The sequence below is a fragment of the Anser anser genome (assembly GCF_964211835.1).
Source record: "Anser anser genome assembly, contig: HAP1_SCAFFOLD_730, whole genome shotgun sequence".
In the NCBI taxonomy this organism is placed as follows: Eukaryota; Metazoa; Chordata; class Aves; order Anseriformes; family Anatidae; genus Anser; species Anser anser.
This window is the reverse complement of record NW_028153669.1, coordinates 2795-15118: the sequence shown is the minus strand read 5'-3', so window position 1 is coordinate 15118 and position 12324 is coordinate 2795. Positions and strand designations below refer to the sequence as shown.

Here is a 12324-nt window from a genome sequence, read left to right as displayed (position 1 = left end):
TATTATTAGTTTTTTTTTCTTTTTATTATTTAAAAAGGACTCCAGAGCTCCAAAATGGCTTCTCGCTGCGCCAGCCCCCGGCCCGTGAGGGGGAGAAAGGGAAAAAAAAACACCAAAAAATTAAAAACGGAAAGGAAACGGCCGATTCGGAAGGAAAATTAAAAAAGAAACACACAACACAGAGTGTTTGAATTTCAAACAGTGAAAGGGCTGAGGGGCTGGGGGGGGCTGAGGGAGGGGGGAATAAAATCAAAAGGGAAAAAAGCCTAAAAATGGCCCAAAACGCGCAGCCCCCCCCGCGCCCCGACCCCTGCCTGCTGTTGGGGGACGGGGACGTCCCCGAGCGCCGCCTCCGGGCCTGGGGGGGAGGAAGGAGAAGGGGGGGCCCCAAGGCCGTGCCCCCTCCCCAGTCGCCGCGCCTCATTCTGCCGAGAAAAATACAAAAAACAGGAAAAATAAAACCAAAAAAAAAACCAGACAACCGAGGAAAAGAAACGGTCCCAATTCCACTGAGGAGATTTTCAGGGCAATTTAATAGCGAGGGCGGGGGGGGAAGCACGCTGCTGGGGGGGGGGGAAACGACCCCAAATCCCCAACCCCAAAGGGAGCAGAAACCTCCCCAAAACCCCCTGCCCCCCCCCCCCCCCCCCCAACCCGAGAACAACCGAGCTGCAAGGAAAAAAACGAAGACGCTGCAAAAGGGAAGGAATTAGAGCCAACAGCGAATTTCTGCCCCAAAAAATCCGCCCCCGGCCCCCCCCCGGCCCCGCGCAGGGGGTGGCGAGGGAGGGGGGAGGGGGGGGCTGCACGCCGTCCCGATTACAAATACCTAACCAGCTTTGAAATGTTTTATAGAATAAGACAATATTCTTTTTCAACAAACTTTAAAAAAAATTTACATTGTTTTTTTTTTTTTTGTCCTTTTTCTCTCTTTTTTTTTTCTCCTTTTCTTTTTTTTTTTCTTCCCCCCTCCCCAGCACCTCCCCCCCACCCAAAAAAAAAACCTCTCTGCCCCCCCCCCACAGCCCTGTTTTTTTTTTTTTTTTTCATTTTTTTGTGTTTTTTTTTTTTTTCTTTTTCCCGTCGGTTGTGTTTGGGGGAGTGGCGGACGCCTCCGCGGGGCGACTGCGGCCGGGCCTTCACCGGTAGCCCTGGTAGCCGTAGTAGTTCCTGTAGTATCGGTCTCTGTCCTGGTAGTAGTTCTGCCACTGCGGAGAAAAGGGGGGGAAATTGGTTATGGGGGGGGTAAAAAATGAAAAAACGGGGGAAAAAACGGTTATAGGGGGTAAAAAACTGAAAAAAATGGGGGGAAAATGGTTACGGAGGGGCTAAAAAATGGAAAACAAGAGGGGATAAAAGGTTCTGCAGGGGATAAAAAGGAAAAAAGGGGGGGGAGAAATAATTATGGGGGGGCTAAAAAGTGAACAACGGGGAAAAAAGGGTTATAGGGAGTAAAAAAATGAAAAAAATGGGGGGAAAATGGTTACGGAGGGGCTAAAAATGAAAGAGGGAGAAAAAATGGTTATGGAGGGGCTAAAAATGAAAAAAGGGGAGGGGGAAATGAAAAAAGGGGGCAAAAATGGTTATGGAAGGGCTAAAAGATGGAAAATAAGGGAAAAAAGGTTCTGTGGGGGCTAGGAATGAAAAAGGCAGGGGAATGGTTATGGGGGTAAAAAACTGAAAAAATGGGGGAAATATGGTTATGGGGGGCTAAAAAATGAAAAAAATGAAAGAATTGGTTCTGTGGAAGCTAAAAATGAGAAAAGCAGAGGAAATGGTTACAGGTGTAAAAAAAATTAAAAATAGGGGAAGAAATGGTTATGGAAGGGCAAAAAAAATGAAAAAAGGGGAAAAAGGGTTCTGTGGGGGCTAAATGGAAACGTGGGGGAAATGGTTATGGAGGGGCTAAAAACGAAAAAAACTTGGAGGAAAGAAGGTTCTGTGGGGGCTAAAAATGAAAAAAGGGGAAGAAATGGTTGTGGGGAGGCTAATAAATGAAACTAAGGTGAGAAAATGGTTATGGGGGGCTAAGAAAGTGAAAAAAGGAGAAAATGGTTATGGAGGAGCCTAAAAACTGAAAAAAAGGACAGAAACTGGTTGGGAAGAGAAAAAAGGGGAAAAAGGGTTATGTGAAAAATAAACAAAAAAAGGGGGGAAAATGGTTACGTGGGGAGCTAACAAATGAGAAAAGGGGGGGAGAAAACAGTTATGGAGGGCTAAAAATGAAAAAGGGGGGGAAATGGTTACGGGGGGGTTAAAAAATGAAAAAAGGAAAATGGTTATAGTGGAGGCTAAAAATGAAAAAATGGGGGAAAATGGTTACAGGGAGACAAAAAATGGCACAAAGAGGGCTAAAAAGTGAAAGAAGGGAGAAAAATGGTTACAGGGGGGCTAAAAAATGAATACAAGGGGAAAGCGTTTGGGGGGCTAAAAAATGAAAAGAGGAAGAGAGAAATGGTTATAGCGGGGGCTAAAAAATGTAAAAAAGGGGGGAAAAATGTCTATTTGGGGGGTTAAAAATTGAGCAAACGGGGAAAAATGGTTATGAGGGGGTGAAGAGCGGAAAAAAAAGAGGGGAAAATGGTTACGGGGGGGCTAAAAATGGCACAAGAGGGGGGAAATGGTTGGGGGGGGCTAAAAAAAAAGGAAAAGGGGGCAGCGGGCGCCGCTCACCTCCCGGTTGTACTGCCGGTAGTAGTCCCGGTATCTGTTGTACTCGTAGTCGCGGCCGTAGAACCTGTCGTAGTCCCCTCGGTAGCGGTCGTAGAAGTTGCGGTAACCCTGGAAGATTAAAAAAGAAGCCCCAAAAAGCGGCCGATTGGCCTCAAAATGGGGTTTGGGGGGGGAAGGAGGCCGCGGAGGACTCGACGCGGGCTCTCACCCCTCGGTTTCCAGGCTGCCCCCAGTACTGCTGCTGCCCGTAGACGCGATTGTCGTAGCCCCGGCGCTGGCCACCCACTGCGGGGGGGGGGAAAAAGGGGTTGGGGTCACGGGGAGGCCCCGAAGGAGGCCCCGAAGGAGGCCGGGGGGGTCGGGGGAGGCCCCACCGTAGCCCTGGCCGCGGTTGCGGTTCTGGCGGTTGCGCTTGTTGCGGTTGTTGCGGCGGTTGGCGCGCTTCTCGGAGGGGGGCAGCAGCTTCCTGGCCTCCTCCTTGTACTTGGTGACCAGGGGCTGGGCCTCCTCCTTGGGCAGCTCGCCGTACAGCACCTCGTCCAGGTAGTCGTTCTTCTCCGGCAGCGAGTAGTTGGCTGCGGGGGGAGGGAAAAAAAGGAGGATACGAGGTAAAAAAGGCGGTCGGGGAACGTGGGGGGGCGGCGGGGTTTGGGGGAGGCCGCACCTTTCATCTCCAGCATGACGGAGTCGGGGACGTCCTCGCCCTCGGCCTCCTTGCGCAGCTCCAGCCTCTTCTTCCAGTCGTCCTCGGTGGGCACGACGACCACCACCTTGCGGCAGAAGCCCTTGAAGGCCAGCAGCTTCCGCCGCTGCCCCGAGTTGTAGACGTTGCACTGCGGGGGGGGGGAGGAGGAGGAGGTGAGCCTTCGTCCCCACGTCCCCTCGGCCTCCCCCCCGCGCCCCCGCGGCCTCCACCTGGTCGAGGATGAAGTTCCTCTTGGCCCTGGGAGCGATCTGAACCAGCTTGCTAAGGCACTGAGCAGCTTGCTGGATTAACAGGTCCCTGCTCTTGGCGTCCAGCTCCTCCTCCTCGGGGCCCTTCGTCTGCCAGAGGGAGGAAATCATTAACAATAATTAACAATAATCGAGAAAGGGGGACGTAAGGGGCCGGGGGAGGCGTTTCGGGGCGCCCACCCGCAGCTGGTGCAGGACCAGCTCGGTCCCCAGGATGTTGTAGCGCTTGTCCCGGTTCTCCTCGCTGTGCTTCTGCGCCCACTGGGTCTTCCCCGAGCCCGGCAGCCCCACCATCAGCAGCACCTGGGGGGGGAAAAGGGGAAAAAATGACGGGGGGGCCCAAAAGGGGACAAAAAAATCTAGGAAATGAGGATGGGGAACCCAAAAGGGGATAAAAAGATGGAGGAAGTGAGGATGGGGGGGTTGGGGGTAAAAAAAGAAAGGGGAAAGAAAAGTTGGGGAAACGAGGATGGGGGGAAAAAGGGGAAAAATAATCAAGGAAATGAGGAAGGGGAACAGAAAAGGGAAAAAAAAGAATCGAGGAAATGAGGACGGAGAAGAAAAAACGGAAAAAAATCAAGGAAATGAAGGTGGTGGGGAAAAAAAGAGGAAAAAATGAGGAAATAGGGGGGGCAAAAGGGGAAAAAAATTAAATGAAACGGGGGTGGGGGGCCCAAAAAGGGGGAAAAAAAGAAAAAAAAAATCGGTAAAACAAGGATGGGGGGGGAGAAAGTGGAAAAAAAAGTTGAGGAAATGAGCACAGGGAAAAAAGGGAGAAAAAAAAATCAATGAAATGAGAATGGGGAACCCAAAAGGGGAAAAAAAAAGTTGAGAAAATGAGAACGGGGGCGGAAAAAATGAGGAATTGAAAATGGGAAGCCCAAAAGGGGAGAAAAAAGTTGAGGAAATGAGGGTGGGGGGCCCAAAAGGGGGAAAAAATGAGAAAATGAAAAGGGGGGACACGAAAGGGGAGAAAAATTGAAAAAAATAAGGAGGGGACAGGAAAAAAGGGGGAAAATTTGAGGAAATGAGGATGGGGGGTCCAAAAGGGGAGAAAAAAAATGAGGAAACGAGAATGGGGGACACGAAAGGGGAGAAAAATTGAAAAAATAAGGATTGGGGGAGGGGAAAAAGGGGGAAAAAATTAAGGAAATGAGCATGGGGAGGGGAAAAAGGGGGGAAAAAAATAAGGAAATGAGCATGGGGAGGGAAAAAAATGAGGAATTTAGGATGGGGAGCCCAAAAGGGGAACAAAAAAGTTGATGAAATGAGGGTGGGGGGCCCAAAAGGGAAGAAAAGTTGAGGAAATGAGGGGGGGGGGGGGCAAAAGGAAAGAAAAAAGTTGAGGAAATGAGGGTGGGGAGCCCAAAAGGAGATAAAAAAGTCAATGACATGAGGGTAGGGAGACCAAAAGGGGATAGAAAAAGTTGAGGAAATAAGGATGGGACCCGAAAGGGAAAGAAAACGGAGGAAACGAGGGGAAAGATCGGCTAAACGAGGCGGGGGAGCCCCCAAACGCCCCCCCCCAGCCCCGCCAAGGCGGCGCCCCCCGCCCGACCTCGCACTCCTCCGTGGTTTTGGGGGGCAGCGGGGTGCGGACGCGCTCCTCGGGGGGCAGGGCGTGGATGAAGACGAAGCCGTCGGGGCCGGGGCAGAGGGGCTCGGCCTTCTGCCCGAAGTTGAGCTCGACGGCGCAGCCCTTGCACAGCACGTGGGGCAGCAGCGCCCGGCCCCCCAGCGCCGCCTTGGGCACCCCGAAAGCCGGCCCCAGCGCCTCGCCGTTCTTGGCGAAGGACAGCTCCACCACCTCGGCGCCCTCGAAGTCCTGCGGAGAGACACAAAACGGGGAAAAAAAGGGTCGGTTGGGGTCCGTTTGGGGGTTTTCGGCCCCGAATCGCGGCCCACCGCGCGCACCGCGTAGCAGCCGATGACGTCGCTCTCGCCGAAGGGCTGCCCGAAGGCCTCGAAGCGCCCGCTCGCCACCTTCAGCCCCCGGCTGTCGTAGCCGTAGGAGAACTCGTCCTCCCCTGCAAACGGGACGGAAAGCACAAAAATGGGGCAGAAGTCCCCCAAACGGGACAAACGGTCCCAAAAACGGAGCAAAAATCCACCCCAAACGGAGCAAAAATCCACCCCAAACGGAGCAAAAATCCACCCCAAACGGAGCAAAAATCCACCCCAAACGGAGCAAAAATCCACCCCAAACGGAGCAAAAATCACCCCAAACGGAGCAAAAATCCACCCCAAGCGGAGCAAAAATCACCCCAAGCGGAGCAAAAATCACCCCAAACGGAGCAAAAATCACCCCAAACGGAGCAAAAATCACCCCAAACGGAGCAAAAATCACCCCAAACGGAGCAAAAATCCACCCCAAACGGAGCGAACGCCCGCCAAAGAGAGGGCAAAAGTCTCCGAAAAATAGAACCAAACGCCCTCAAAACCAGACAACTCCCACAAAACCTCCCCCAAACCCTGACAAAACCCCCCAAGCCCCACACAAAGCCCCCTCAAAATCCCCCGAAACCCGCACCACCCCCCAAAACCACACCACCCCCCCGAAAGCCCACACCAATCCCCCCCCAAACCCACTCCAAACACCCCAAAATCCCCCAAATTCACACCAACCCCCCCAAATCCCCCAAAACCCAAACCAAAGCCCCCCAAAACCACACAACCCCCCCAAATCTCCCAAATTCACACCAACCCTCCAACAAACCCACATCAAACCCCCCAAATCCCCACCAAACACCCCCAAAACCCACAGCAACCCCTCCGAAACCCATACCAAACCCCCCAAAATCCCCCAAATTCACACCAACCCCCCAAAATCCCCCCCAAAATGAAGGTGGGGGGGCTCGGGGGCTCACCCAGCTGCGAGTGGGAGAAGTCGACGGACCAGCCGACGCGGAAGAGCGGCACCTCGGAGCTGCCCTCCTTCACCGGGAGGTGCTGCGTCACCTGCGGGGAAACGGGGCAAAACTGAGCCTTTTTGGGCAAAAAGCAGGGTTTCTGGGCAAAAAGCAAGGTTTCTGTGACGTGTAAGATATTTTTCTGCATGTGGAAAGGGGCAGGAGCTGAGAAAAAGTGGCCAAAGGGTGAGGAAAGGAGCCAAAAGCAGAGGCTGCAGGGGTCCAAAGCAGTGACAGGAGAACAAACCCCCAAAAGTATCCCATATTTGGGATAAAATGGGGCAAAACAGAGGCTTTTTGGGCAAAAAGCGGAGTTTTCTAAATGTGGAAAGGGGCCAAAGTGGAGGGAAAGTGGCCAAAGGGGAAGGAAAGGAGCCAAAAGAGGAGGCTGTGGGGGTCCAAAGCAGTGGAGACGGGACCAAGCCACAGAATTGTCCCATATTTGGGATAAAATGGGGCAAAACTGAGGCTTTTGGGGCAAAAATTGGGGTTTCCAGCATGTGGAAAGGGGACGGAGCTGAGGGAAAGCGGCCAAAGGGTGAGGAAAGGAGCCAAAAGCGGAGGCTGCGGGGGTCCAAAGCCATGAACAGAGGGGACCAAGCCCCCAAAGTGCCCCAAATGTGGACAAAAGCAGCCCCAAAATGCCCGGAAATCCCCCCAAAAGGCCGCACCTTGGCCTCGAAGCAGACCCTGCCCTTGGTGACGCCGTGCGTGCTCCGCGCTCCGGCCCAGAGGGCCGGGAACTTCTCGAAGAAGAGCGGCTGCCCCCCGTAGCGGTCCTTCGTGGCGCGGAAGTGCAGGTCCGAGGTGTCTGCGGGGCGAGAAACGGGGCGAAAAATCAGCAAAAAGGGCAAAATTGTCAACAGCGGGGAGGCTGCAGCGCTCCCCAGCCGTGTTTTCAAGGGTTTTTCCCCCCCCAAAATCGTCCCGCTGCTCTTTAAAATGTCAGATTCGAGAAATTCTGGGGGGATTTCGGAGTTTTCCTTGAGCAATAGCGGTGCAGTGACAAATTTGGTTGTTTCATAACCTTTTTGACAATCTTTCTTTTAATAAATAAAAGGTTTACGACCTCTCATTTAATAAGTGAAAGGTTGGTAAAAGATTATAGATTCTTTACAGCGTGTTAGCGGGACAAGCACTACGGATTCGGAGCTTTTATTAACTAAAAAAAACCAAAAAGATCAAAAAGAAGCAAAAATGAGCTGTGTGCCCACATCCAGGCACCGCCTTCCTGCAGCTTCCTGCTCAATTAGTGCCGCTGCTCGTTAATTAGGCTGGCCATAACGACAAAAAGATATTTTTGCCCCCCAAACGGTGCCTTTTTACCATGTTTTGAGTTGACCCCCCCGCTACGTACACGTGTCCAGGATGACGGCGCTCTCATCGTCCTCCCCTTCTCTCGGCTCCTCCTCCGGCGGCGGCGGCGACTTGGAGCTGAGCGAAAAAGGCCGGTTTTCAGCCCAAAAAAGGGGCCGGGGATGGGGAGGAAGGGGAGGAAGGGGCGGCACGCACCGGCTGTTGTAGGCCTCCTCGCGGAACTCGTAGTAGGCGCGCCCGTGCTCGTCCTTCTCGTCCCGCTGCCGCTTGACGCCGCGCCGCTCCCCGTCCGAGCCCGCCGGCTTCGCCTTGTCCTCCTCGTCCGCTGCCGGCACGAAAAAACGCCGTTACGGCCCCAAAATCTGGCCCAATTTGGTAAAGTCCTACCCTTGCAGGTGCTAAGCCTCACGGTTTCGCTTTCCCGGCCGCGTTAACGAAGGTAAGAATTAATTAAGCAACGCCGTGAGGTTTTGTAGTTCAGCTCCCTTCATTTTCGCGGCCAAATCCCAACATAAAATAGCAATAAGGCAGCAAAAACCCTTAAAAAAGGCTAAAACGAACCTTAAAGCCCCTTAAAAACGGAAAATTAACAAAATTCCATCTCCAGTTCCATCAAAAAAAAAATCTCAGGTCTGGGACCTGCTCGTTAATTAATAACGAGGAAAGCAAAAGCCTAACGAACCCGCCGGGCTCCTGCACAAAAAAACCCAAAACCATCAATAAACGCAATTCTCCCTGGTTTTAACCACATTCCCCCCAAAAAAATGCTTTTTCTCTTGAGGTCAAAACCCAGAAAAAGGCAACTTTGGGCCCGGAGCCCGCTGGCAACATAAATCGAGCCGGTTTGGGGTTTTTTTTTGGTCCTAAAACGTCATAAAAAGCGGCCGGAACGGCGCGGCGCCCTCCTTCCTCCTGGGGGCCGCGGGGCTGGTTAATTAACGCTTCGTTAAGCGCTAATTGCCCGCTCCTTGGGGCACCTTTGGGTTTTTTTTTTTAGGGTCCGATGGTCAAATAGAGCCCCAGGGGGCTTCAGAAAGATGTTTTTGCCCCAAAAGCGGGGTTTTGGGGGGAGTTTTGAGGGGGTTTAAGTGGTTTTGGTGGTTTAAGGAGGGGTTGCGGGACCCCAAAGCACGGAGAGCCCCAAATCTGGGGGACACGGGGACCCCCCAAGTGAGGGGGCACAGAGGGAACCCCCAAAGCACCCCCAGAAAACACGTAGGGACCCCCGTTGTGCCCCGAAAACATGCACGGGGACCCCAAAAATGCCCCAGGAACCCCCAAAACCTTGGGAGGAAACAGCTGGGGACCCCCAAAATGCCCCAAAACCTCCCGAGGGAACAGGTTGGCACCCCAAAGCCTTACGGGGAAAGAGTTGGGGGCCCCCAACGCACCCTAAGGACCCCCCAAAATACCTGGGGGAGCAGTCGGGGACCCCCAAAATCTTATGAGAAAACTGTTGGGGACCCCAAACTTCCCACAGAAACGCCCAAAACCATGCACGGCAACACCTGAGGACCCCCAAAACTCCACCGAGACCCCCAAAACTTCGGGTGGCAGCAGGTTAAGACCCCCAAAACATTCTGGGGCAACAGGTGGGGACCCCCAAAACACCACCAAATCCCTTAAAACTTTGGGGAGCAGCAGATTGGGACCCCCCAAAACATGCTATGGACCCGCAAAGCACCCTGTGGACCCCCCGAACTTCGGGGGAAACAGATCAGGACCCCCAAAAACACCCCGAGGAACCCCAAACTTCACAGGGCAACAGATTAAGACCCCAAAAAACACTTTGGAGACCCCCCCAAAGCGCCATTGGGACATCCTGAACTTCAGGGTGAAGCAGGTTGGGACCCCCAAAACCACCCTGGGGACCCCAAAAGTGCCCCCGGGAACCCCCAAACTTTGTGGGCAAGCAGACCGGGAGCGCCAAAACCACCCTGGGGGACCCCCAAAGCACCCCTGCGACCTCCTAAACTTTACGGAGCTGCAGGCTGGGACCCCCCAACACGCTCCGGGGACCCCCAAAGCACCCTGTAGACCCCCCCCAAACTTTGGGAGGAAGCAGATTGGGATCCCCCTAAAGCACCCTGGGGACCCCCAAACTTGACGACAAACAGATTCGGGCCCCCAAAACACGCTGGGGACCCCCAAAACTTTGCGGGACAGCACCTAGGGACCCCCCAAGCTTTGGGGAGAAGCACATCGGGACCCCCCAAAACACCCTGAGGGCCCCCAAAACACCCCGGGGACCCCCAAATTTTTGGGGGCAGCAGCTCGGGGACCCCCCAAATCCCTCCATGGAGGCTCCGCGGCGGCGCTCACCGGCCTGGGCGGCCTCCTCCTCCTTGGCCTCGGCGGCGGCGGCCTCGTCCCCGCTGGGGGCTTCCTCGGGCGGCCGCTCGGCGCCGTTCACGCCGCTGCCCTCGGGGCCTTCGGGCTGCGGCTCCTCGGCCGCCGCCGGCTCCTGGGGCTGCTGCTGCTGGGGCTGCTGCTGGGGCTCCTCCGGGGGGGCCGCGGCCTCCTCCGCCTCCTCCTCCTCCTCCTCCTCCTCCACCTCCGGGGGGCCGGCCGGGGCCGCCTCCGCCTCACCGGGAGCCTCGGCGGCTTCCTCGTCGGCCAGCAGCGCTTCCTCGTCCTCCTCCTCCTCCTCGTCCTCCTCTTCCTCGTCTTCCTCTTCCTCCTCCTCCTCCTCCTCCTCGGGGCCTCCGGGCCGGTGCGAGGCCGGCCCCGCCGGCGGCGGCCCCGCTTCCCCTCCGCAGGCCGCCGCCGCAGCCCCGCCGCCGCCGCCGCCTCCGCTCTCCTCGGGCCCCGCCGCCAACATCTCGGCGTCCAGGGCCTCCTGCAGCCGCTGCGCCAGCTCCACCTTCAGGCCGCGCGAGTCCAGGCCGCGGCGGCCCAGCTCGGCCCGCAGCTCGGTCACCTTCAGCCGCTTCACGTCCATGGCGGCGGCGGCGACAACGGGGGAAAAACGGGGAGGAGGGGGGGGGGAAGGGGGAAGGGACCGGGGGGGGAGGGGGGGGCGGAAGCTGTGAGGGAGCCGCCGAAAGGGTGGGGGGGGGAAGAGGCCTGAGGCGGCGGAGGCCGAGCCCCGGAGGGCGGCGGGAGGAAGAGGAGGAGGAAGGCGGGGGGGGGCCGCGAGGGGCGGGGGGGGGGAGCCGAGGAAGGGGAGGGGGGGGCGGCGCCTCCACGCGAAGGCCGGAGCCCGCCGGGGGGGGGGGAGCGGAGCGGAGCGGAGCGGCCCCGGGCCCTGCCCTCCCCGCCGCCGCCGCCGCCTCCTCGCCGCCGCCTCCCGCGCGCGCACCGCGCATGCGCCGCGCGCCCCCCCGCGCCTGCGCGCGGCGCCCTCCGCGCCCCCTCGCGGCGCACCGCGCCTGCGCGCCCCGCGCTCCGGGCCCCCTCGCTGCGCACCGCGCCTGCGCGCCGCGCCCGCTCTCCCCCGCAACGCTCCGCACCCCCCGGCCTATTTTTCCATTGGGTGAGCGGCGCCCTATGGGCGACCGTGGCACCCTCTGTTCTGCCTAGCGACGCGGAAAGGCGCTTTTCTATTGGCCCCCCGCCGCCGCGCTCGCTCCTCGTTTTATTTTCCCATTGGGCGCGCCGCGCCCTATGGAAAAACGGAGGAGCGTCCGTTCTGCCTAGCGACGCGGAAAGGCGCTTTCCTATTGGGCGGCGGCTCCTCGCTCGCTTCCCGCCGTCGCGCACCCGCCGCCATTTTGTGACGGGGCCTGAGGCGGCCGCGGCGGCGTTCGAGGGCGGCGGGACCGCGGCCGGGGCAGGGCCCGGGCACGAATCGGGGCTCCCGAGGCCGGGCCCGTCCCGGCGGTGCCGGGGGAGCAGCGAGTTGGCCCGGTAGAGGGCGCAGCGGGGGCCCCGGGGACCGGCACGCAGGCGGCCGCCGTGCTGCGCAGCAGCGCCTCACGAAAATGGTGGCGGCCCTGACGGGGAGCTCCGCCGAGCACCGCCGGGCGTTAGGGGGACAAAAAGGGGAATGTGGCTCAAGGTAAACACTCGGCGAGGCGGTAGCAAGCAGGTAGGGCACTTTACAGTATGAACTATTTCATACAACCATAAAAGCTCAAAAATTTATTAAATATTTATTATTTACGCAGGTTCGCATCTGTTTTTGTTAGCAGCAGCTCCTCGGCAGGCCCGGGGCTCACCAGAGAGACGCGACAAAAGTTCTCCAATACCAAAACGTCACAGATTAAAGCCGCAGGTGGGCAAATGGAAGTAAAACGTCTTCCACAGGACAGCCAAGCTTGTATAAGCTTACACCATGATGATGGTATTAAGGTTTATTTTCTATAAACGAGAATCAAACTGCGGCAGAGCACACGTGGGTGAGGAAAGGTGGTGTTGGCCAGAGGCAGCTCTGCTTTATTCCCACCTGACACCACACAGCTTTTAGGCTGCATTTTTTTCAGATGTTTTAAGTCCCAAGAGGAATAAATGCTTTTGGTTTCTTTTTTTT

At 56.5% G+C, this 12324-nt stretch overlaps 1 protein-coding gene across 1 annotated transcript; it reads right to left on the bottom strand.

Moving 5' to 3' along the window:
- Positions 1-514: 514 nt before the first annotated feature.
- On the bottom strand, positions 515-10840 carry LOC310891665 (heterogeneous nuclear ribonucleoprotein U-like protein 2). The gene is made up of 14 exons (XM_083853902.1): positions 10176-10840; positions 8049-8178; positions 7894-7970; positions 7208-7347; positions 6495-6585; positions 5542-5654; positions 5186-5452; positions 3808-3930; positions 3589-3717; positions 3338-3506; positions 3048-3248; positions 2882-2958; positions 2674-2781; positions 515-1208 (listed from the first exon to the last, which is right to left on the bottom strand). The coding sequence occupies exons 1-14, from the start codon at positions 10792-10794 to the stop codon at positions 1140-1142; spliced, it is 2313 nt and encodes a 770-aa protein (XP_083710028.1). The 5' UTR covers positions 10795-10840; the 3' UTR covers positions 515-1139.
- Between the last annotated feature and the right edge of the window lie 1484 nt (positions 10841-12324).